At 37.2% G+C, this 25,465-nt stretch overlaps 10 protein-coding genes and 2 non-coding genes across 12 annotated transcripts; 8 read left to right on the forward strand and 4 right to left on the reverse strand.

The window, feature by feature from the left end:
- Positions 1–103: 103 nt before the first annotated feature.
- On the reverse strand, positions 104–610 carry SOMG_00014 (But2 family protein; the record flags this gene model as incomplete). Its single annotated transcript, XM_056178813.1, has 1 exon — positions 104–610. One exon carries the CDS (start codon positions 608–610, stop codon positions 104–106), a length of 507 nt encoding a protein of 168 aa, XP_056036284.1.
- Positions 611–1,363: 753 nt separating this feature from the next.
- Positions 1,364–2,575, forward strand: SOMG_00015 (epimarase; the record flags this gene model as incomplete). The annotated part of the gene is made up of 1 exon (XM_056178814.1): positions 1,364–2,575. One exon carries the CDS (start codon positions 1,364–1,366, stop codon positions 2,573–2,575), a length of 1,212 nt encoding a protein of 403 aa, XP_056036285.1.
- A 5,255-nt stretch (positions 2,576–7,830) lies between these two features.
- On the forward strand, positions 7,831–8,574 carry SOMG_00016 (uncharacterized protein; the record flags this gene model as incomplete). Its single annotated transcript, XM_056178815.1, has 1 exon — positions 7,831–8,574. One exon carries the CDS (start codon positions 7,831–7,833, stop codon positions 8,572–8,574), a length of 744 nt encoding a protein of 247 aa, XP_056036282.1.
- A 1,275-nt stretch (positions 8,575–9,849) lies between these two features.
- SOMG_00017 (cell surface glycoprotein) lies at positions 9,850–10,662 on the forward strand (the record flags this gene model as incomplete). Its single annotated transcript, XM_056178816.1, has 1 exon — positions 9,850–10,662. The coding sequence occupies one exon, from the start codon at positions 9,850–9,852 to the stop codon at positions 10,660–10,662; it is 813 nt and encodes a 270-aa protein (XP_056036283.1).
- A 1,136-nt stretch (positions 10,663–11,798) lies between these two features.
- Positions 11,799–12,578, forward strand: SOMG_00018 (uncharacterized protein; the record flags this gene model as incomplete). The annotated part of the gene is made up of 1 exon (XM_056178817.1): positions 11,799–12,578. The coding sequence occupies one exon, from the start codon at positions 11,799–11,801 to the stop codon at positions 12,576–12,578; it is 780 nt and encodes a 259-aa protein (XP_056036272.1).
- Positions 12,579–13,081: 503 nt separating this feature from the next.
- Positions 13,082–13,201, forward strand: SOMG_10003. The gene has a single exon (XR_008803536.1). It is a non-coding gene; the product is annotated as a 5S ribosomal RNA (ribosomal RNA).
- Positions 13,202–15,665: 2,464 nt separating this feature from the next.
- SOMG_00019 (But2 family protein) lies at positions 15,666–16,148 on the reverse strand (the record flags this gene model as incomplete). Its single annotated transcript, XM_056178818.1, has 1 exon — positions 15,666–16,148. One exon carries the CDS (start codon positions 16,146–16,148, stop codon positions 15,666–15,668), a length of 483 nt encoding a protein of 160 aa, XP_056036273.1.
- A 1,193-nt stretch (positions 16,149–17,341) lies between these two features.
- SOMG_00020 (hsp16-like protein) lies at positions 17,342–17,773 on the reverse strand (the record flags this gene model as incomplete). The annotated part of the gene is made up of 1 exon (XM_056178819.1): positions 17,342–17,773. One exon carries the CDS (start codon positions 17,771–17,773, stop codon positions 17,342–17,344), a length of 432 nt encoding a protein of 143 aa, XP_056036795.1.
- A 691-nt stretch (positions 17,774–18,464) lies between these two features.
- On the forward strand, positions 18,465–18,579 carry SOMG_10004. The gene has a single exon (XR_008803537.1). It is a non-coding gene; the product is annotated as a 5S ribosomal RNA (ribosomal RNA).
- Positions 18,580–19,656: 1,077 nt separating this feature from the next.
- SOMG_00021 (cell surface glycoprotein) lies at positions 19,657–20,490 on the forward strand (the record flags this gene model as incomplete). Its single annotated transcript, XM_056178820.1, has 1 exon — positions 19,657–20,490. The coding sequence occupies one exon, from the start codon at positions 19,657–19,659 to the stop codon at positions 20,488–20,490; it is 834 nt and encodes a 277-aa protein (XP_056036794.1).
- A 638-nt stretch (positions 20,491–21,128) lies between these two features.
- Positions 21,129–21,845, reverse strand: SOMG_00022 (glutathione S-transferase; the record flags this gene model as incomplete). The annotated part of the gene is made up of 1 exon (XM_056178821.1): positions 21,129–21,845. The coding sequence occupies one exon, from the start codon at positions 21,843–21,845 to the stop codon at positions 21,129–21,131; it is 717 nt and encodes a 238-aa protein (XP_056036793.1).
- Positions 21,846–23,090: 1,245 nt separating this feature from the next.
- Positions 23,091–24,833, forward strand: SOMG_00023 (plasma membrane arginine/lysine amino acid transmembrane transporter Cat1; the record flags this gene model as incomplete). Its single annotated transcript, XM_056178822.1, has 1 exon — positions 23,091–24,833. One exon carries the CDS (start codon positions 23,091–23,093, stop codon positions 24,831–24,833), a length of 1,743 nt encoding a protein of 580 aa, XP_056037115.1.
- Positions 24,834–25,465: the final 632 nt, after the last annotated feature.

Consider the following 25,465-nt stretch of genomic DNA (forward strand, 5'->3'; position numbering starts at 1 on the left):
ATAAACACAATATGTATTGATTGAATATGTATTCATATGTGCTCGAGCGATTAAAAAAGGACATGCAATATGATGAAAAATTGCAACCAAGGTAACTCACTATTTAAGGAATAATAAGCTCGGTAGCAACACCAACGCAGTCGTTAGTGTTATTCCCTTTGCCATAGTAGATTTGATAAACTTCATCGGTGTTGGGAACATGGCATGCGACTGGGAAAGCGTTGTTGAATCGGAATTCGTAGCCGATGCCGGTAATTTGCTTAGTTTTAAAACCGGTCAAAGGAGAGTTACCAGAGGAATTAAACTTAAAGACTAGAGCTCCATCCTTCTCGAGGAAAGCAGTCTCATTTTTGTGAAATAATTGAGTGTCTTTCAGGTAAAACTCATTTACTTGATCAGCTTGATCATATGGAGTCAAATAAACATGTCCTGACTTGCCAACAAAGAAAGGATGAAGGTGGACATTGAAATTACCAGAGTGAAGACTCATGATGCCGAATTTTTTCTTAAACGACAACTCATGCTTAGTAGTAGTGGGCACTGGAGAACCAAAGACACTGGTGGCACTAAGAACAGAAACCAAGAGGGCAGCAGATAGGGAAAACTTCATTTTAACACTACTGTTAAAATGATATAGACACTGATGTGATAATTCAAAAACAAAAAGGTGCAACAAACCACACTACAAACTGAATCAAAAAAGCCAAGTATACGATACTTCCAAGCAAAAGATTTCCCGACTCTATATATATATACCAATTGCACCAAGACGCATGGATCGTTTGAGAAAATAGGACTGCTAAAGACACAATAATCTCGGAAATAACGAAACAAACTTTAACAAATATAAGCAACGAACCAACGTTGACTTTGCAGATAGTTCAAAGTAGATAGAACCTACAAGTCCGACATTGCAGTCGGGGCTAGGAAAATGAAATAACCCAAAGAAGGAAGAAGGGACAGATTGATAATGCACTTCGTCATCTGAGGAGCTGAAATGATATGCCTCCTGTCATTCATTCATAGCAACAATCTGGAAAGCTTTGGTGGTTTCTGTCTCTTTCTTTTGTTCTCAACAACACGACCATTGTATAGTGTAAAATCGATCTGGTTTTCACTTGCCCAAAGACAGACAGACAATGAAGATGAAAAGTAAAATAGTTAAATAGTAAAATAGTAAAAGAAGAAACCACTTTGTTTTTTTAAACAAGTATTTTGTTTTGTCATCAATTAGTCAGCTGAAGCAATTGTTGTTTACGTGAACCCACCACCCCTTGTGTCATTTGACTTTTAGTCATCAGCAAAAAAGTATAAATATGTCCAACATATCGCTAGTAGACACTACCAACTAAGAGAAATAAAAATGACAAACACTTTTGAAGCAATTGTTACAGGTGCGACTGGCATTAATGGTGCTGCCATCATCAACCGACTTTTAAATGAACCCAAATGCTCCAAGATTCACTGTGTTTCTCGCAGTCTGAAAGAAGAGTATCCCAGCAAAGTTAAACACTATTCAATTGATTTAATTACTTCAAATCCTGAACAGATTGCAGCGACTTTCCAAAAAGAGGGAGTTACAAACATTACATATGCCTTCCACACTGCCTACAAAGAGGAATCAGAGGAAGGTGAAGCGTGCAAGACCAATGGAGCAATGTTGAGAAACTTTGTAATTGGTCTTGAAAAAAGCAATAACAAGACTCTAAAGAGAGTTGTTTTAACGACTGGTTTAAAGTACTACGGACCCCAATTCGGTGAAGTAAGACTTCCCATGGAAGAGTCAGATCGCCGTGTGCCTGAAAGCTTTTCAGGTTTGCCCAATTTCTACTACATTCAAGAAGACATCCTTAAAGAATTGAGTGCTAATAAGCCTTGGGACTATGTGATTGCTATGCCCAGTGACATCTGTGGTGTTTCTCAAGGAGGTTACATGAATCAAGCATTCACAATTGCACTGTATGCTGTCATCTGTAAAGAATTGGACGAACCATTCTATTTCCCGGGAAATGAAAAGATCTATAAAGGGCTTAATGATATTTCCTACTCAGGTTTGATCGCCGACTTTGAAGTATGGGCCGCTCAAAAACCAGAAACTAGCAATGAACGATTCAATATTGTAAACGGTGACTCTCACAGCTGGTCAAGAACTTGGCCAAAGATTGCTGACTACTTTGGCTTAAAAGTTCCTAAAAATCAATTTGACAACTGGTCTTCTTTGAGCAACAAAATTACCTTGCCCACACCTCCACCTATCAGGTTATACCAAGAGGAAATGGGCATTAAGGATATCCCAAATACTGAATTTATCAACCATGTTTCTTTTCCCAAGTGGATCCAGCAAGATAAAGTGAAGAAGGCATGGAACCAGATTGCTGAACGCGAACACTTAGATCCTAATCTTTTAGACACTGGTACATGGGCCTTTTGCGATTTTACGGTAGGCAGAACCTATTATGTGGCTGCATCCATGATTAAGGCTCGTCAATTCGGCTATCATGGATACTATGATACATTTCAAGGATTTCAAAAGACATTCGATACTTTAAAACGTGGAAAAGTCATTCCTTCTTAATGAATAGACAGTTTAGTTTTACGATAAATATTTTCATGATATCCATGATTTCGACAAATAAATCGTTCATCGGACGATTTCAGCGTAGCATAAGCAAAGTAAAATAAGGTAAAGCAAAAATGAATTCAAATCAAATCAACATAAAGCTAAATCGTTATTACCAAGCTTAGAATACGAACCAAACCTCCACTTACATTGTATCATCCTTTGCTTCCTAATGCTATTCAGAATGGATATGCAACTCTATTCTTCTAAACATTCGAAACGAAATCATTCGTGACTATCTATGATGTATTATATTAGCCTGACCAAGTTTTTCTTAGTTTGATATTTGCTAGCGGTTGTTACCTAAACCTTCCTTCTGGTTTGTTTATTGTTACCTGTATTTCTTCGAAGAGTTCTCTTAGTCCATCGACAAAGTGATGGAAAGTTTTCTCTGGCATTCTGTACATGTTTGGCTTGGTTGTTTATGCAGATGGGCTTTATCCATATAACTCGTAGCATTTTTAAAATTTCTGTCCTCGTTGATCATAAAAGTCATCGCGCTGGCATCAAAAAAACAAGGAAAAAAGATAAAAAAATATCCCATGATTACTGTTTCGGCAATTGAAACAGCTTCTGGATTCTTATTAAGTAATTACTATTATGCAACAATACGCCAATGCGACTATTATGCGATCCCTTATAAATTCTCGGAAAAATTTTTCTATCTTGAGGCCATTGAAGAACTTTTCACACATTTTTGTTTTTAATCTTGTCCCAACGATTAACCTGCTCCTATTCACCTCTTAATAAATCACTACCGAGACGCCCACCATTGAGCGCTTTCTATATCCACTTGGGTTACTTGATAATTGTCGGCGATGAAACAAAAGTGGCTTCCAATTGATCTGAGACACTGGCAATGCCTGTCTTGTTTGACGAGATTACCGGAATAAACTTCTCGGCAAAGCGACAATAAGTTGCGTGTAAGGCATTGCAAAAACAACGGGGTTCTGGAACCATCTTGTGTTATGCTTCGGTTCTTATTTTTCCCCCTTTTTTTTTTTTTTTGGTGGATCTCTTGTAACTGTCTAGTTTGACTGGATGAGTAACGAAATATTTTATTGCGATTTATTTATTCTGTATATACATATGTATATATATACACCCACCCAACTATATGAATATCGACAATGTAGTGTTTAGAGCTAAGACTAAGACACTAAAAAAGCATTTTTGATATGAAACTTTCTTGCTCATTCGTTTACGTATATGCGATATTTTTGATTTGCTGCTTTTTCTTGCCAGCAACTGCTACCATTTTTACTCCTTATTCCAACTGCCCAGACTTGTTTTTTGATCATAGAAGTTTTACAGCTAATATTCCTTCTGCAGACATCACTCTAAGCAATGTAATGTATATTGGGAATGACCGATACCAAGTTACTATCAATTTCGAAGGTAACGAATTTATGTCAAAGAAATCCCTATCAGAATTGAAGCTATTCCTGAACAGCGAAACAATTGTTCTATATTCCAATATTTTGAATGTCGACAAGATTTTTGATACCTCAAAATGGAGTACTACTGTTGTTGTCGCCGGTGATCGCAACGGCAATCAAGTATGCATGCCCCCTTTCCAAATTCAGTATGACTGGTGTTCGGGTGGCATACTAAACCTAGGTGAATGCTTGTTATGGAAATTTCAAAAGTTTTACGACCATATAACCGGATGCTCGGTCGATAATTATGGAAACGCTCACTCAGACTCACCTACTTATTGCTGGACAGATAACGATATTACCTCCAGTTCAGCGATAAATAAAATCTCCACTCAAACGACGACCGAAAGTACTGGCAAGCATAATACGGCAAGAAAAACTTCCAGTCCCTCCAATAACATTGCTTCATCTACTGTGCAGAGTGGTTCTCCTTCACCTACTATTCCAGCTTTCGCTTCATTCCAGAGCAGTGAGAAACAAATCAGCCACATACCTTCCTCGGTCCCACTTAGCAGCATAGGTTCAAATGGTATTGCTAGTTCAGCAGGAATTCGCAAGCCAGGATCAAGTGGTAGTTTTGTTTCTCATGTTCCACTTAGCAGCATAGGTCCCAACGTTATTGCTAGTTCAGCTGTAGTTAGCACTTCAGGATCTAGTAGTATTGCTGCTTCTTCGATGCCTTTAAAAAGCTCAGCATCCATCGCAAAAGCTACTTCGGGGATTCCAATCAACAACTCGGGTCCTTCTGGTAGTATTACTTCATTTTCAGTGTTGGCAAGTTCAAAGCCAATTAAGGATGCTACTTCTTTAGATCTAATTACCAACTCAAGGTTTAACGGTAATGCCACTTTCTCGGTCCCTATTAGCAGCTCATGTTCCAGTGGTAGCCTTACGTCCTCAGTATCAATGAACAGCTCAGGCTTCAGCAGTAATGCTACTTGGTCATTTTCAGTTAGAGGCAGCTCAGGAATAGTTGGTAGTGTTGCTCCCACTTCTGCGTTGACAATATCAACGCCAATTTCGAATACTACATCGCCGATTCCTACTAGCACTACAGGATTCACCGATACTGTTGCTTCCTCGGTTCCAATTAGCAACAGTTCGGTATCCACTAGTTTCACTGTTTCCTCGATTCCTACCAGTACTTCAGGATTCAACAGTAGTGTTGCTTTCTCGACCCCTATAAGCACTACAGGATTCAGTGGAAGTTTTGTTTCTCAGGTTTAAATTAGTAACAGCTCAATACCCACCAGTATTGCTGCTTCTACAGCCCCTATAAGTAACGTAGGTCCCAACGGTAAAGCTGCTTCTTCGGTTCCTATTAACAGCTCAGCGTTCGTTGACAGAGTTACTTCCCCTTCCGCGTTGACAAATACAACATCAGTCTCGAATGTTACATCGTCGGTTCCAACTAGCACTTCCGGATTCAGTGATACTTTTGTTTCTCAGGCTCCAACCAGCAACGTTTCGGTATCCATTAGTGCTACTTTCTCAATACCAATGAACAGCTCAGGCTTCAGCAGTAATGCTACTTGGTCAGATTCAGATAGAGGCAGCTCAGGAACAGTTGGTAGCGTTGCTCCCACTTCTGCGTTGACAATATCAACGCCAATTTCGAATACTACATCGCCGATTCCTACTAGCACTACAGGATTCACCGATACTGTTGCTTCCTCGGTTCCAATTAGCAACAGTTCGGTATCCACTAGTTTTACTGTTTCCTCGATTCCTACCAGTACTTCAAGATTCAACAGTAGTGTTGCTTTCTCGACCCCTACTAGCACTACAGGAATCAAGAATAGTGCAGCTACCTCAACTCTTACTAGCCGCAATGGTGCAACTACTTCTAACGTTTCAATGAGGTACTCAGGTTCTAGTAGCATAAGTTTCTCTTCTTTGTTGGCGAGATCAACGCCGATTTTGAATGATACTTCTTCAGCTGCAATGATCAGTTCAGGATCAAGCGTTGTTGCTGCGTCCTCGATCCGGCTGAGCAGTCCAGTTTCTAGAGATACTGTTGCTTCCCCGACTCGTGCTAACAGCTCAGCACTCCGTAGCAGAGTTACTTCCTCTTCTTTGATGACAAATTCAGCGACAGTCGCAAATAATGTTTCTAGTAACGTAGGTCCCAACGGTAAAGCTGCTTCTTCGGTTCCTATTAACAGCTCAGCATTCGTTGACAGAGCTACTTCCTCTTCCGCGTTGACAAATACAACATCAGTCTCGAATGTTACATCGTCGGTTCCAACTAGTACTACAGGATTCACCGATACTGTTGCTTCCTCGGTCCCAATTAGCAACAGTTCGGTATCCACTAGTTTTACTGTTCCCTTGATTCCTACCAGTACTTCAGGATTCAACAGTAGTGTTGCTTTCTCGACCCCTATAAGCACTACAGGATTCAGTGGAAGTTTTGTTTCTCAGGTTCCAATTAGTAACAGCTCAATACCCACCAGTATTGCTGCTTCTACAGCCCCTATCAGCAGCTTAGATTCCAACGGTAGTGTTACTAGATCTGTTCCAACTAGTAGCACAGGACCCAACGTTAGCACCTTAGGTTTCACTAGCAGTTTTGCTTCCTCGGTCCCTACTACCTTTTCAGGATTCAATGGCAATTTTATTTCTCAGATTCCAACTAGCAACAGCTCAATATCCACCAGTATTGCTGCTTCTACAGCCCCTATTAGTAACGTAGGTCCCAACGGTAAAGCTGCTTCTTCGGTTCCTATTAACAGCTCAGCGTTCGTTGACAGAGTTACTTCCTCTTCTGCGTTGAGAAATACAACATCAGTCTCGAATGTTACATCGTCGGTTCCAACTAGCACTTCCGGATTCAGTGATACTTTTGTTTCTCAGGCTCCAACCAGCAACGTTTCGGTATCCATTAGTGCTACTTTCTCAATACCAATGAACAGCTCAGGCTTCAGCAGTAATGCTACTTGGTCAGATTCAGATAGAGGCAGCTCAGGAACAGTTGGTAGCGTTGCTCCCACTTCTGCGTTGACAATATCAACGCCAATTTCGAATACTACATCGCCGATTCCTACTAGCACTACAGGATTCACCGATACTGTTGCTTCCTCGGTTCCAATTAGCAACAGTTCGGTATCCACTAGTTTTACTGTTTCCTCGATTCCTACCAGTACTTCAGGATTCAACAGTAGTGTTGCTTTCTCGACCCCTATAAGCACTAGAAAATCCGGTGGCAGTTTTGTTACTCAGGCCCCAACTAGCAACATATCTGGATTCACTAATGTCACTGCTTTTTCAGCTCCTATTAGTAGCTTAGCTCTCAACGGTAGTGCTACATCCTCAATACCTATTACCAGCTCAGGATTCACCGGTACTGTTGCTTTCACGGTTCCGATTAACAACAGTTCGGTATCCATTAGTGCTACTTCCTCAATACCAATATATAGATCAGGATTCAGCAGTACTGTTGCTTCCCCGGCTCCTATTAACAGCTCGAGATCCACTAGTTTGATTGCTCAATCAGCTCCAGTTAGTAGCTTAGGATCCAATGGTAATAGTACTTCAACTCCAATTAGCATTTCAAAACTTAGTGGCAGTTTTGCTTCCTCGGTTCCTACTACCTTTTCAGGGTTCAATGGTAATGCCACTTTCTCGGTCCCTATTAGCAGCTCATGTTCCAGTGGTAGCCTTACGTCTTCAGTATCAATGAACAGCTCAGGCTTCAGCAGTAATGCTACTTGGTCAATTTCAGTTAGAGGCAGCTCAGGAATAGTTGGTAGTGTTGCTCCCACTTCTGCGATGACAAGATCAACGCCAATTTCGAATACTACATCGCCGATTCCTACTAGCACTACAGGATTCACCGATACTGTTGCTTCCTCGGCTCCAATTAGCAACAGTTCGGTATCCACTAGTTTTACTGTTTCCTCGATTCCTACCAGTACTTCAGGATTCAACAGTAGTGTTGCTTTCTTAACTCCTATAAGCACTACAGGATTCAGTGGCTATTTTGTTTCTCAGGTTCCAAATAGCGACAGCTCGGTATCCACCAGTATTGCCGCTTCATCAGCTTCAACTAATAACTCAGGTTTCCGTCGTATTACTAGTTCTTTCAAGCCAGTAGGTACTTCAACTGTCAGTGATGGTGATTCAACTTCTACTCTGTTAATTACTCCGAAAGAAGGGGTTGCAGATAGCTTCGTTAGTTTCCCTAATGTTACATATTCGAGTGCTAGTTCTTTTCTTCCTTGGCCAAAACTTTCAGCTAATTTCTCCGACACTAGGTACGGGAACTCTTCCGCTAATGGTTTCGTGACGGCTTCGACTCCTATTGCTTCTAGCAGGATTCTTAGTGCTACTGTAGTTTCCAGTTTATCTAGCAATTCACATTGTAATGCTAGTAATACTTCAAAGCTTAGTTCACAAGCCGCTAGCGCTAGTAGCCAATCGTCGATTATTGATTCTGTTGCATCAGCAGGATCAAAAGTTTCTTCTTTTTTGGTCCTCTTTGTTTCCTTTGTTAGTCTCTGGATACTTGCTTGATCTGTAAATTAGGATTTTAGGACTTTAGGGATTAACATCAGTATGCACGCTCTTAATATGAATTTGAGCAGTCTGGGAATTTGGGAATGATCGATCTGTATCAGGTATGTCACAACTCGATATTACACTTGTCAAGAACCAACGTATTGTATAATCATAATAATACAAAAGAGTCTCGTATTACAAATTGTAAACAACGCAAAGAATTTAAGGAACTGAAGGAAATGATATGATGCATTACCTTACCTATACCAGAAAATTACATAACAGAAAGTAGTCAAATTTTTTAATTTGTATTGGAAGATTCGACTAATCTGGGATTAAAAAATCTGGTTGCCGTTCATTGATCACACAATCTCAGCTGCGATATATGCTGTCACAGACGAGATCTCACTTGTTATGAGATTAAGTTATCAGTGGAAAAAAATAGTTACAATTTTAGTAAAATGTATGTTCTATATTAAATGGGATGCTTTGGTACTACTTAGATTGAATAGTAATAGCTTCCAGGGATCTGATTCACTAAGCAAGTTGTATGTACAATTTATTTAGCTAGATCAGTCAAGTCTTCCAATCTGAAGATTTTCCAGGTAGCTTACATTTTTATAATTTGTAACAAAATCTTTGTCTAAAACTATTTTCTTTGTTTATTCATTACATTCACGAATCCTTATAATACAATTATAATTTCACGACATAAGTAATATCGTAAATGGGTGTCACAGGACGAATCTCACTTGTTATGAGAATAAGTATTCAGTGGAAAAGATGTAAGTAATAACAATTCATAAAATTGTATCTTTGACTTTTAAATTGGATACTTTTGTACTATAGAAGAATAGTAACAGCTTCCAGGGATCTGATTCACTAAGTAAGTTGTATGAACAATTTTATTTAGCTAGATCAGTCAAATCTTCCAATCTGAAGATTTGAGCTTCCATTAGAGGTATATATATCTTTCTAGGATTAGTCAGCTTCTATATAACTTTAGTTCTAGATTTATAAAATTTTTAATGGCAAAAATGAAAATTTAGTTTTGTAATAACGTATTTGATAATACAATACATTTATTGTATCAAGATATTAGTAATATCGTATACCGGTTATGACAATGGGTATGACGTACTGTGCTAACCCTTCAATTCGTTACAAATCTGTATATGATGCATTTACCAAATACCAACTACCAACAACAAAGAATTCCGAAAAGTGAATTGATGCTCTGACTCTTTACATAAACCAGGAAATTTTTTATTTTTTTATTTATTTAATAAAATGGGTGAAGAATCACAAATGCAAGGTGAAAATTTGTTAGCCCACGATGAGTATTTGTATACGAATGAATATGGTATCCCTCCTCCAAGACAGGAGAACGTTACGGAATTAAGTCGCTATTTAAATGATTTAAGAAATGCCCTCAATGAGAAAAATTATTTTTTCCAGAGGCATGAGTTGGAACAAAGCCTTGAACGAATTGCTTTACGAAACCGAGAAATGAATGTTCAAAACGAAGAGTATGAAAGAACTGTCATTCATTTTACAAATAATATGCGTGCACTTGAACAATTACGTGCGATCGAAAGCCGCTTGAACCACTACAGAAATGAAGAGGAAACAAATAACAGTCAACCTCCACAATGGTTTGTCAATTTTTTAAATGATCCTAATGGTGGGTTCCTCTCTCTGAAACAGGGAGTAGGTTCCCTAAGGCAGGAAGTAGGTTCCATAAGGCAGGAAGTGGTCTTAATGGAACAACGACAAAATTTGCGATTCGATGGAATAGATCAAAAGCTGAATAAACAGGAGTATCGATACTATAGATTGCACAACATTCAGATGAGGTCTTTAGGGAAATCGATTGATATTGTTCCATATTTAAATGGTCAATTACCGGACATTGATTTACCGCGAATTTATTCAATTGAAGATATAGAGAGGTTAACAAAAGACCAATGTACTAGGTATCTCAACGGTTACGGAATTCGATTTGGGCCGAACGAGACGATAAAGTTGAAAGAGCGTATTCGTGATGCCGTTGGGTTACACTCTGTTACAGATGCCGAGTTTCGTTTTTCTGGGTTTCACTAGATGTTTCTTATTTTATTTTTAGTAAAAAACCCCGATTGGGAGAAGCTTTTCGAGCGTATCGAGTCATTCTTTAATTAAAGCATGAATTTATTAATTCGCATGATTATTATATTGTATGGCATTTTTTAATTCTGCGTGACAGTACAATCAATCGGAGGAACTCTGAAATCGTAACATGCTACGAGGCAAAGTATCTGTAGCGGTATTATAGTGAAAGACAAACTAAAATCAAAGAAAGATCAGTAAAGTATTATTACTTAAAGTTTCTCTCTTTACCTCCAAGCTTCTGGATTACCACATAAGTACTAACTGTTACAATGCAAAATCTTCCTAATCGAAGATTTTGTAGTCCGAACTAACTTGCTCGTTCTGTAGCATCCCATTGGTATTACTAAAGACGTTACTATAATAGGCCTTTCCAAATAACACATTATTGTCCAATGTTTTATAATGCTTATTTGCAAAGGGGTGAAAAGGTTAGAAGAAGTGGTTTTGTAAAAGTAACTACTAAATCTTTGGATATGTATGTGTGAACGATCCTGTGATACTGTACCTGTCACAACTGTATTAAGTTAAGACAGAGTGTATGGTTTTGAAGGTTGAATGAGTTGTAGTTGTATAGATTGCAATCCACTAAATGTGTTCTATACATGTTTGCAGGGTCCAGTTACTTGAGTAGCTAAATTAACGACGACTCGAATTATCAAGCCAGATCAGTCGAATCTTCCAATCTGAAGATTTGTACTTCCAACCGGAGATATATAAATATCTTCTAAAGTAGATATCATTGTTCCTTCTGATACAGTTTGTTTACAATTTGTAATAAAGGGATACTTTTGTATTATTTACCGTAATCCGATAAGTGTATCAAGAGAATAGTAATATCGTAATTGGATTATGACAGACGGAGGCCACACTTTCGAGGTGTTGAACATCGTTAAAGTCTAACGTGGTTGACAGCATCCTTATTCTACCCTCTTCTATCCATTTGACTGTTCGTAAACACAGCGCCATCATAACTGAAAGCAAATGCCAAAGTTCTTTCGGTTTGTCTAATAAGTTGCTTCAATAAACTAATTCTAATTCTCTTTAAACCTTGCTTTCGTTTTTTTTTTCATTGTTTGGGCCCAAAAAAAATGAACCAAGATTTGTTTTCAAACCCATTTGGAATTGCTCCACCGTCTAACGATTCTTTTGCAGCGCTCTCAAAGTTTACATATGAATTCGCAGAGGCGATTCCCCAAGATAGATTTGATTCATTCAAAAGTAAACTGGCGAGCCTTCACAAAGCAGTTACTTCTAAACTAGAAGGAGGAGAGACTCGTCCACGAGATGACATGTCTGAAGTTCGACGGATACTTCAGGAGCTTAGGGAAGGGCAATCCGAGCTTAGGGAAGGGCAATCCGAGCTTAGGGAAGGACAAACCAATCTCAGAGAAGAGATGATCCAAGGAATATCGAGGTTGGAAGGACGAGTTGACTCTTTTGCTAACGATTTCCGGTCAAACAACGCTGAAACTTTTTCACGCATGAATCGAAATGAAAACAGAATTAACATGACAAGATCTTCATCGCAGAGATCTGAAAACATTATTAACAGAGTTGCGGCCAAGAACACAAAACCAATTCCGTTTGTTAATGGACAAGAACCTCCAAATGACTTGCCTGAGTTACTAAATATCTCCGACGTTGACAGTTTGAATTTAAACCAATTGAAAACGTACGTGAAGGGTTATGACCAGAGCTTTGATGAGAATGAGCCTCAAGCATCTCTTAAAAGAAAGCTTGCTGATTATTCTGGATTTATCACACCACAAGAAAGTTTGTATGAGTTTTCTGAAGGCAATGAAACCCTTCGAGATGTAGGGAATATAAATAGTACACCAAGCCTAAGGCGGACGTCTCGTCGTCATTGACGAATGTGTACGACAGAATCGGAAATTTCGAAGCTTCTTTTGAGACTTTGAAATTGCTGACTTTTATATCAAAATTTAGATAATTTCTGATTTGTCGCCTTCTGCTTTTTTAAATTATTATCGGCTGGTAAATTATCTACTTGGAACTCTTCTTTTCCTAGTTTCTACGTTTTATAGAAAGGTAAGAATTGGTCGTAGTTGTTAAGAGTACCTATTCATTCCGTATCATTTTTTTTGTAAGTAACTTTGCGCTAGTAATCAATCACACTTGATACAGGATATAGATAATTCTGCCGTTTTTGCAAATTACATCCAAAAGTCACTTTTTGAATTAATTTACAGAATCTATTTACATAAAATGTATAGACTTTTATAGATAGAAACCTTCTTTAGCGCCTGTAAAGATGCGTACCCATAGGAAGGTAATGGAAAGGATGTTCACATCAAAATATTCTAAAAATAGGAAAGAGATAAAAGATAATGTTTTAACAAGTAGTTTGTATACGGCCACACATAGGCGAAAACACCAAGTTCCCGTCCGATCACTGCAGTTAAGCGCCTGGGGGTCTCTTAGTTTAGTACCATGGTTGGAGACAACATGGGAATTCGGGATGCCGTAGGCTACTTCTAAGTTTTTCTGATTTTCTTTCTGTATTTTTAACTTTCCCTCTACAAATGATATGGCTACGTTTAATATCATTTCCTTGAGCCAATGCACTATGCTATGTAAACGTTCACTTGTCCAAAGTTGAAACGAACCATGCAGTTTGGATGCTTTGTGTTCAACGGACTCAGTAATGTCAAAAAACAATAGAAACAACTTAAACAAAAAATAACGTAAACAAGGTTGTTATAATACCAAAAACGTAGCATATCTATTATGACATGCATGAAGGAAAGATAGAAAAGATGACTTTTAATAGATAAAACACTGTTTTTTTATCATTTAATAACGCTGAAAATACAAAAAAAAGCAAAAAAAATCACTTACTTCCCAAATTCCCTGCGCTTTCAACTTTCTTAGATTGACTCGGTTTCTGTTGTCTTACGTATTGTTCATAATATTCAGAAGATGCTTCCTTGTTCTTGTTCGGCTGATATTGAGACTCGCTTGGAAATGCATTCAGTAAAATATAGTTATCATCCATCGAGTATTTCTTTCCAACGGCATACTGAAACTGAAAGCAGCTGTAATCGCAGAAGCAATTGGGGTAATTCCAGAAGCGATCCAAAAACCAATTGCAGAAAATATAGAAAATATAGAATCAAGTACGGGAATCTCAGAAACAACTAGAGGAATTAATATAACGATAAAATCCACCAACACTAAAAGTACTCCATTAGTAAACATATCAAACAAAAATTCCACCATTCCACTTACGTGAAAAAACAAATAACAACATGTAAAAAGCTACGACAACAAGAACAACTTCTACAATAGCTTGAAACAATGTCCATACAGATTCTTTCATCGATTCCTTTATAAAAGGGACAAGGAAAAGGTAAGAAAAGAAAAAGTTCAATACGATTGAACCAATAAAGCACCAAGCAAGCCGAAGAGGTTCATTCTCCTGTCTTCGTTTAGCCTCAGGAATTCCCGCAATTTTTGCCGCCAGAAAATCAACCACAATAATGCCGTCAAGACATTTCGTCAAAACATAAAGAATCCACTTCCTCGTACCATGTTGGTAGACGCTTCTTGATGTCTGCTTCCTGAGTATGGTGGCTCTGGGTCAAAATGTAAACATAAGCAACCTTTCTCAATATCGTCCAGACGAGAAGAAGGAAAATCGTTACATCACGATTAAAGAGTTGTCTGAACTAGCAGAAGAATCTAAGCAAGTAAGTTCATAGGGCTTGACGGCTTTAAGTTGCTTTTCTTTTTCTTTTTGGTTCTTTTTTTTATTTAAAGCACCAGCTGCATTAAATTACTTTTCAAACGGTCAGAACGATTCGCAAAACCAACCCAAGCCGTAAGCGGTTGAGAATCGCATAAAGCTCACATAATATTTCCTAAATCACGGCACAAACAAGACCAAAGAACTATTTAAGCCATTCAAGAAAAGAGAAACCAAACCGCAATGGCAATGACTACGGATTTGTTGAGGCGCAAGCTGTCATCCAATTTTGGCCCTCTTTTGCTGCTTTCGCTTATATACCACTTTGCGCTAAACCATAGGTATTGTTATTTGTTAGTTTACAAAGTAGTTAGTTACCTCTGCCAAACAACATATTCTTCTAGCAGCAACAATTTAATTATATTTCATGAAATGAAATATGTCACAGGTGCCACAGGATGAATCTTACTTGTGAGAATAAGTATTCAGTGGAAAAGATGTAAGTAATAACAATTCATAAAATTGTATATTTGACTTATAAGTTGGATGCCTTTGTACTATAGAAAAATAGTAATAGCTTCCAGGGATCTGATTCACCAAGTAAGTTGTATGAACGATTTATTTAGCTAGATCAGTCAAATCTTCCAATCTGAAGATTTGCCAGGTAATTTACATTTTTTATAATTTGTAATAAAGTCTTTGTCTAAGAGTATTTTCTTTGTCTTCTTTCAATTCTTTGTTTCAAGAGTTTCTTTGTTTATTCATTACTTTCATGAATCCTTATTGTTATACAATAATAATATCAGAATATTAGTAATATCGTATACCAGTTATGACAATGACATATTGAATAAATAATAAGACTAAAGGATAAAATATTACAAATGGTAAACAATACAAAGAAATTTCGATACTAACAAATCGGACAGTCCTTCGAAACAGAAGTCTCTCAAAAAAGGACTCCTTAATTAAAAAACAGATAAAATACGTTAACTATTTTAGAAAAGATATATTAACAATGAATCCACAGTCGAATTCTCCAGATTGGAAGATTCAACCGGTTTGGCTAAATAATTCGAGTCGTCGTTTATTTAGCTACTCAAGTAACTGGACCCTGCAAAAACGTATAGAACACATTTAGTGGATTACAATCTATACAATTACATACACTGGACAGCACTTGATATGCACTATAAGTATTATAAGGTTCCAGTGAGGAGAAAAGTAATTAAAAGGTTAAGCAAGACATTCAAGAGGTAATAGCATCAATTGTAACGCCAATACAGTCGCTGTTACCGTTACCTTTGCCGTAATAAATTTGATACACTTCGTTTGTATTAGTAATAGGACATGCGACAGGAAAAGTATTGTTCAAATGAAGCTCATATCCAACGGAAGAAATTTGTTTAGCCTCGAAACCTGATACAGGAAAACCAGAGGATTCAAAAAAAAGAGCACCGTTTTTGTCAAGGGAAGCATGCTCATTATTATAGAACAATTCAGAGTTTTTTAGTGTAAAGCTACCAGATCCGACACCGCTATCCGCATAAACATAGCCAAATTGACCTATAGTAAATGGATGTAGCTGAACATTTTGCTTATAGGGGTGAAGAGCCATAATACTAAATGTTTGATTAAGGGAATATGCCGACTCGGAAATTGAGGATACCAAAGTTAAACTGGCAATACCAAAAAGAGTAAGAAGAAGGACAGCAGACAATGAAAACTTCATTTTTTATTTTTTCATACAATTACTAAAATCGGAAGACGAGAAACTTTATATGGTAGTTAAAATGGAGCTAAGGGAAAAAATTCCTTACCAAATATTTCTGGCAAGTTAAAAGGAAATCCTAGATCTTATATACCCGCTCCAGCAGAAGTTATTCGTCATAAAAGCGGGGAGGAAATCGTTGCCGTGATCATCCCTTGACTATACATACAAGGAGAAACTTGAAGGGTATCTAAACTATAGTCAATCATTTTCAAGTCTTACTCAGGTGAATCAGAGCGTAAAGTTTGATGAATTGTAAGTATCAAAATAAAATGTGAGTTATTATGAAGCTTGCCAACCGACCGAATTAAAGCGTGAATCATTTCTTGGCAAGATTTTCACGCCGTAAAGGTAGGATTTTTCGCGTGAAATAATTACATTGGAAGGATTTAAAGGAATTGCAAAAACAACCGTAAAATGGTTTTTGTTTTACTTCATAATTTAGGTGAAAATGAATCTAATTAACAAGGTCAGTTGTAACTTTAGTTCTAAAGATTTAGGTGGTAGTTGGCGATTTTATACAGTATCTTTGAATTTCAAGAATGAAGTTATAACCTTTACTCTTTCTATTGGCAACAAATGACGGTAAGTCCAAACCTTTTCTTCTTAGAAACCCCAAGTGGGTAGTGAAACTACTCCCAAGTAGAAGTTTCCAATGTTAAAAACGATTATAATCAAAATAAAAAACGGCGCGATGATCAGTGTATTTTCCATCTTTTGCTTTTTGCTTTTTACTTGTTGCGTGCCTAGTAGTCGAAATTTACCAACTTTAGATTATTACCAGATAATCATATCATTCTATCATGAATTTTATGAATGGAATTCCACTTATGACAAAATGCAATCGTATGGATGACAGGTTCATCAGGGTTTAATTACGTTTGATTGGTACTACTACTAGCATCTATGTAAAAACTACCTTTTGCATGTACGCTTTACTATATAGTTGGCGCTACTTGTAAGCTACGGAATTCCCATCCGTGGATTCATCTCACTAACAATAAGATCAGCAGTAACTTTTTTGGATTAAATTATTCATAGATTATTTTTCATCAAAAATGCCAATGCTAAATTATCATGAAAACATAATGGTCGTAAACTTGTCAATCGGTTTGCTTTTGCTCCATCAAAGTTTTTCCAATTCGGTCTCAGATTCAGTGAATGGCGATTTGCTTCTTGGAGCGAGATTGCTCTACCTTGGGCAGAAGAATACTCAAAATTCCATTGGAAAATTGAGCTTCAATACGATCGGAATCGATCCTGCTGGGGATAGAGATAGTTCGAGAGAAGGAACCAAAGCGACGCTCTGACCATTTGTGGTTTCCTCGATCTCCTTCGCTCTTGCGCTCATTCACGGATTTACCAGAAATGGTAAGCTTTCCTTCGTCGTAATGAACTTGAACGTCCTGCTTTTTGACACCAGGAAGTTCTACATCAACAGCAACCGTGTCTTTGCCTTCGTGAACATCAATGGCGGGTGACAAATCAACAGCACGATTCTGGCGTTGGACACGAGGAGAATAACTCAAAAAGTCAGAAAGACCGTCTTGAAATGGGTATAAATCGAAGAAAGGTTGAAGAGACATTGTAAACAGCGCTTGTTTTCACACTTGAAAATAAACTATAAAATAATTCTCGTTCTTTTTTTGTCAATGTTGTCGAATGGACCCTACTTCACTCCTATTTATACCTGAACACAACGATGGGTCGATCATTTCTTTCGAGTCCTAGTACTTTCTAGATGCTGCTGGCCTGGCCACTTGGCCACCACCGGGATTCCACGAATTTCCGTGCAATTCATTCATCTCTCTTGTCATTTTTTAGTTTTTTTTTCAATCTGAATAAGAAAATAGAATTTTCTTTTCTTTTCTTTTCTTTGAATCCTTTTGTTTACTACTACAGCTTCCCTCGTCATTCTCGATACCTCTAGAAAAATCATCTATTCCTCTTTTGTATGATGAAAAGTAACGAACGTTCTCGCATATTCCAACTTTATTCGTCCAGCTTTCCTTTTCCTAGGTGGTGGTGGTGGTGGTGGTGGTCTAGCACAATGTGAATCAATAGAACAGGGAAAAACAGTTTGATTTCAATCCAAGTGTTGCACTTTACCAATTTTGTAATGAAACAAATCATTCTCCATTTAGCCATGAAAAATAACCAAAGATAGAGCCGAGTCGAATTGGATCTTAAAGGATAGCAGGCCAACACACAATGTTAAAGACAAAACTACAGCAAGACAAATTACTCCTGTTGTTTTTACAAAGCAAATCGATGTCTACGGCCACACCTAGGCGAAAACACCAGTTCCCGTCCGATCACTGCAGTTAAGCGTCTGAGGGCCTCGTTAGTACTATGGTTGGAGACAACATGGGAATCCGGGGTGCTGTAGGTTTTTTTCTTTTTCTATTCCTTCTCTTTTTATTTTATACTCTCTTTTGGCACATTTTTAAGTCATATGGGATACAACGTGATGTTTCAAATTTTGTTGATGCAAACTAGTACTATCCATATGGTTGGTCCACTTCATTAGATTGGGTAGAGAGAGGAGCGTATTAACTATGAGAAGCGATGAATGTTTTTCTTATTTTTTATGAAATACAATTCACTCTTTTCAATAAAATTTTTTTAGGCAGACACTGGGCTTGTTTTCAACTTTTACAGGCATTCCGTGAAACAAAAACCACATACAACGAAACAGAGGTACTTGCCTTTTTGATTTCCTTATCTTATATTAGTTTCTTACAGCACTTATAAAACTTCTACTTCTACTTCTACTCAAACTCCTCCTCTCTCTTCCACCGGCTTTTTCGTGCTTTGTTTACATTTTGTGTAAAACATTTTTTTTTAGTATTTGTCACAGGATGAATCTCACTCGTTATGAGAATAAGTATTCAGTGAAAAAGATGTATGTAATAACAATTCAATAAATTGTATGTTTGACTTAAATTGGATGCTTTGGTACTACTTGAATTGAATAGCAATAGCTCCCAGGGATCTGATTCACTAACAAAGTGTTATGAACAATCTATTTAGCTAGATCAGTCAAATCTTCCTATCTGAAGAGTTGAGCTCTCAATTAGAGGTATACATATATTTCTAGGATTAGTCAGCTTCTAGATAACTTTAGTTCTAAATTTATAAAATTTTTAATCGCAAAAATGAACATTTACTTTTTGTAATAACAAATTCGATAATACAATGTGTTTACTGTATCAAAATATTAGTAATATCGTATACCAGTTATGACAATAACTTGTTTTTATACCAAGTGAGACTTTGCCAGTGACATTAGCTATGTACTATCAAATTATGAACTTATTTACGGTGCTAACCCTTCAATTCGTTACAAATCTGTATATGCATTTACCAAATACCAACTACCAACAACAAAGAATTCCGAAAAGTGAATTGATGCTCTGACTCTTTACATAAACCAGGAAATTTTTTATTTTTTTATTTATTTAATAAAATGGGTGAAGAATCACAAATGCAAGGTGAAAATTTGTTAGCCCACGATGAGTATTTGTATACGAATGAATATGGTATCCCTCCTCCAAGACAGGAGAACGTTACGGAATTAAGTCGCTATTTAAATGATTTAAGAAATGCCCTCAATGAGAAAAATTATTTTTTCCAGAGGCATGAGTTGGAACAAAGCCTTGAACGAATTGCTTTACGAAACCGAGAAATGAATGTTCAAAACGAAGAGTATGAAAGAACTGTCATTCATTTTACAAATAATATGCGTGCACTTGAACAATTACGTGCGATCGAAAGCCGCTTGAACCACTACAGAAATGAAGAGGAAACAAATAACAGTCAACCTCCACAATGGTTTGTCAATTTTTTAAATGATCCTAATGGTGGGTTCCTCTCTCTGAAACAGGGAGTAGGTTCCCTAAGGCAGGAAGTAGGTTCCCTAAGGCAGGAAGTAGGTTCCATAAGGCAGGAAGTGGTCTTAATGGAACAACGACAAAATTTGCGATTCGATGGAATAGATCAAAAGCTGAATAAACAGGAGTATCGATACTATAGATTGCACAACATTCAGATGAGGTCTTTAGGGAAATCGATTGATATTGTTCCATATTTAAATGGTCAATTACCGGACATTGATTTACCGCGAATTTATTCAATTGAAGATATAGAGAGGTTAACAAAAGACCAATGTACTAGGTATCTCAACGGTTACGGAATTCGATTTGGGCCGAACGAGACGATAAAGTTGAAAGAGCGTATTCGTGATGCCGTTGGGTTACACTCTGTTACAGATGCCGAGTTTCGTTTTTCTGCATTCTACTAAATTTCTATAGGGGGTCTTGCTTTTTTTGTAAAAAAAAAAAAAAAAAAAAAAAAAAAAAAAAAAAAAAAAAAAGAGCAACTTTTACGAAGCTTTCATGTATAATGTCGATGTTGTGGTTTGAACGGAGCGTATTCAGTCACTCTTATGAAATACATAGCTTATTTCGTTAATATGACTGTTTAATTAATTGAGAAATCAATCATCTGCTATTAGTGAAAAAGAGCCTAGAACATTGACAAATTTAACAGTGCTTTGGTTAATATTATTCATATTCGAATATATTTATCTAATTAACTCTCTCCTTGCGGTACTTTTGTCGATGCTTCTATTCGTTCGCCTCACTTGTTGTAACATCAGAGATCTTTTGTATAGATAATTTAAGACAATGAACACTATAGCATCCAACAGTTACAAAATGAAGTTAATTGTTTGTAATCATAGTAAGAATTTCGTTTACTTTTTCTTTACAGTAATTTTATCAATGAAGTAAAAGTAATCTTTACATTATCTGTACTTGAATACCATAAAGTCATGATACTCATCAAAAAACATATTATTGTAGATACCTTATTCCTTTTGTTTGAAAATTGCTTTATGGTTATAATGAATGAATAAATTAATAACAATCTTTGATTCGTTCATTGCTGAAGAACTTGCTCCCGTTCCTTCAAAGTGGCAGCAACGGCAGGACGCTCAACAAGACGTTGATGCCAAGCATAAGTCTTGGAGAACTCCTTTTTGAAATCCAATTGAGGAAGCGCTTCATTAAATTCGTGCTTTCCTGGACCAAAAATACTTGGCAACAAAGCGTTCCAGGTGACAAAAGACAAATCAGCAATCGTACACTTGTTGGCGACAAGATACTCTTTTTCTTGAAGAATCGTTTCTAAAACACCAAGAACACGCTTAATTTCGTTTCTGTATCTACTAATAGCCGATGCAACAGGTTCTGGGTGATAAAAGTTAAACCAAGAAGCTTGTCCCCAAATGACTCCTTGACCAGACGACTGGAAAAAGAGGTACTGAAGTAAATGATGGTAATCAGGATGATCATGAGATAATGAAATCTTTCTTTCCTTGTCGTACCTGTCTGTCAAGTAGGCCAAAATAGCATCGGATTCCCAGATTGTGTAATCATTGTTATGATGATCGATCAATGTAGGAACTCTGCCGTTAGGATTGTAAGCAAGGTGTCTTTCGTTTTTCTGCTCATTTTTTGCAAAGTCATGAAAAATTGTTTCGTAAGGAAGATTCAATTCTTTCAAAGCAGTAACCGTTCTCCAAGGATTCGGACCACCTTTGTGAGAGAAGAGAGTCAACGGTGACAGGTTCCTGCGGAATTTTGTAGCAAACATTTTATTATACTTGCAGGAAAATCAAGGCTTTTTGTATGCTGAGTCTGTGAAACTTGTGACGTACGGTGACATAAAGGCTTACTAAAGCACAAAAAGGTGGACGAAGCAATCGTAAAATGTAACTCAAAAGAATAAAAAATTGGTGCATCTCAGGTTTACATAATCAAAAGTTGATTATATCTGTACAAATTAAAAAGCTGGTGTAACTCTACTGTTTTGTTGTTCCATTCGACTCGTCTAAGCTGACAGCTGAAGAGGGATTGTGGAGATGTTACCCCACGTAATCATCGTTTATACTAGTATATCGAAAGAAATCGAATATAAATAAGCGTAAATAATTGTGGCAGTATTATATGTAAACAGAGCAATAGAGTAGGAAATGGAGCATGCATAATCAACGTCGACGCGATTCCTAATCGCCTGGGTAGGCAGGTAGAAAGCAATTTCTTTTCTTTCTTTTTCTATTGCCAAATTCGCAAGGAGCTTTTCCGTTTCGTTTTACTTGTATCGAGCGTCCTCTGTTTACCTTACGTAAAACCAGTAAAAATAGCAATTATTTTTAGCCAAGCAATACCATTGTTCAGTGCCTACGGAAGAATGGCATCAATGGGAGAGACGAAGCAAATATGCTATTTTATCAAGAACAATTCAACATTGTTCCAAACAGCTTTTCACGATACTTAGCTTACGGCGTCTTCCAGAACTCAGAAGTTTCTCTTGTCTACTCACAAATAAGACAAGCGAAACCAAATAGAACGATTGTACTACAGCGCGCAAACTGTTCTAACGATTATAGAGCATCGTTGCGTTAATTATGTTTTCATCAAACGTTCTACCACACTATGCCTATAACCCAGGTTACACTCCATTATCAATGACACGTTTGCCACACTCGATTTCGGTATCAATCTAAAATTTATCGGGTAAAAATTTCCGTACCCAGCCATATACCTATCTACCTATCTATTCATATCCTTAATTTGGCCTTTCAACGCAACTTCTCCTTTTCCTATATATTTTGTTTTTGTGTTTCGTTTACATTTTTTCTTTTTAAATTTTGTTTTTTGGTCTGAACGGGATCGTTGCTTATAAAATTGTGGAGTACGTTTGAAGTAATCTGAAAAAGGAACGACAAGGACATCTTAATTTCTCAATTTCTCAGCTGTATACGCCTGGTAGCGTTTCATCTTTAATTGAACACTTCACCTGTCTTTTTAGGGTGATTTGAAAAATTATTTACCGACGATGGAGGCTGATCGGAAGAATAGCCAGGAAAAGAAGGCGTTTGACTCCGCGGAGTCAAATACCACTACTTTTCAGACTACAGAGGCAAAGTTATACCCTTCTGAAAGCCGTACCTCATCTTATGAAAAACCTCCCGAGACAGAGGGCTTTTTTAAAAAGTTAGTGAATGACTTTCGACCAGCTCCGCCTACGGATCGCCCAGATGGTGTGGGCTTGAAACGAAAATTGAACAATCGTCACATGCAGATGATTTCCATCGGAGGTGCCATTGGTAGTGGTTTGTATGTTGGTTCAGGAAGCTCGTTGGCAGATGGTGGTGCTGCTAGTCTTGTTATCAACTATTCATTGATTGGTATTATGATGTTTTTCACCATTTATGCTTTGGGTGAAATGTCTGTAGCATATCCTATTGCCGGTGGTTTCAATACCTATGCATTTCGATTTATCGATCCCGCTTGGGGATTTTCCCTTAGTTGGAATTATTTTATAAATTACTTTGTGACTTTTCCCTTGGAACTTACAACGTGTGCTATTACGTTTCGATTCTGGTCAGACATAAATAGTGCTGCCTGGATCTCTATTTTTTTGGTAGCTGTTATTATCATCAATTTACTGGGTGTTCGTGCATACGGCGAAGTGGAGTTTATTTTGAGTTTTATTAAAGTCATAGCTACAATTGGCTTTATTATCTTGGCTATTATCATTGATTGCGGTGGTGTGCCCACTGATCATCGTGGGTACATCGGCGGAAGTATCATTAGGCGGAATGCATTTCGTCATGGATTTAAAGGATTTTGCTCTGTTTTTGTCACAGCCGCTTTCTCCTTTTCGGGTACGGAGGTTATTGGTTTGGCTGCAGCTGAAACTGACGATCCCAAGAGAACTTTACCCAAAAGTGTTCGCCAAATTTTTTGGAGAATTGCCTTGTTTTACAGCGTTTCTCTTTTGATGATTGGCCTTTTAATTAGTCCTGAAGATTCTCGACTGATGGGAAATCAATCTGGTACCAGCACTTCTCCTTTTGTTTTAGCTATTCAGGAAGCAAATATCAAAGGTCTTCCTTCCGTTTTCAATGCTGTCATTATTGTTTCGGTTATATCTGTAACAAACACTAGTACGTATACGGCCGGACGTACCCTGCATGGTATGGCCACTCTCAAACATGCCCCAAGAGTTTTTCTTTATACCGATCGTCTTGGCCGCCCTTTGTTTGCTATGCTGGTAGTCTTAGCCTTTGGGTTTTTTGCCTATATTAACGAGGCAAACACGAAGGGAAATGATATTAGCGATACAGTATTTAATTGGCTACTTGCTCTTACTGGTTTATCCAACTTTTTCTGTTGGGCTAGTATTTGCCTTTCCCATATCATTTTCCGTATTGCCTTCAAAAAACAAGGTCATACATTAGATGAGCTAGCATTTGTTTCTCCAATGGGCGTTTGGGGTTCTTGCATCGGCTTCGGTTTCAATATTTTATGTCTTATTGCCCAATTTTACGTATCACTATTCCCCGTGGGTGGAAAACCTAATGCCAGTGATTTTTTCCAAGGATACTTAGCTGCCGTTGTTGCTTTAATCTTTTTTGTTGGTTATAAGATATATGATCGCCGTTGCATTCCTCCCCTTTCTCAACTGGACCTGAACACTGGTTTTCATTCTGCAGAATTCTACAATAATTATGATGAAGATCATCCAAGAAAAGAAAGAAGTAAGCTTGCAAAAGTTTGGTCATCATGTTGCTAGTTATGAAAGATGCTGAAAGATTTTTTGTCCTTTTGTCCTTTTGTCCTTTTGTCCTTTATTTTTTTAAAAAAATAAAAAAAAAATCATATAAAGAGTGGGAAATGGTTTTATTTCATATCATGCATTGTCCGATTAGCCTTAATTTTCGATATCATTCATATTCGCCCAAGCAAGAAGAATATATTTAGGGGCACATGAAAGGATTTAACTTATTAGTCTTTTTTGTTTGTTAAAAGGTTACGTATTATTCCAAAAATAGGAAAAAAAATGTTTGAAAGCAATTCAATGAACTTTCTTTTTTTCTCTAATACTATGTTTTCAGATTATTTTTTTTTGTGCAGGGGAAGGTAAACATTAGAGGGTAGAACAAGTAGTAGCAGAAGAGGCTAGAAATGTGTGATCTTTGTAAGCTTATAGGAGAAAAACAAAAGCTCAAGACATTGTTTGTAACATAAGCAAAAATATCAGAAAATCGGTATCGACTATTTCAAATGACTACTTGAGCAAAAAAAAAAAAAAAATAAATAAAAAAAAAAAAGAAACACAAACGTTAAAGATCATATTAAAAAACCCACAGAATTAATTATCATTTAACCAGAAATCACCGTTGCTCAAAGTTTATACAGAAAATG

The sequence above is a fragment of the Schizosaccharomyces osmophilus genome, chromosome 1, assembly GCF_027921745.1.
Source record: "Schizosaccharomyces osmophilus chromosome 1, complete sequence".
Classification (NCBI taxonomy): Eukaryota; Fungi; Ascomycota; class Schizosaccharomycetes; order Schizosaccharomycetales; family Schizosaccharomycetaceae; genus Schizosaccharomyces; species Schizosaccharomyces osmophilus.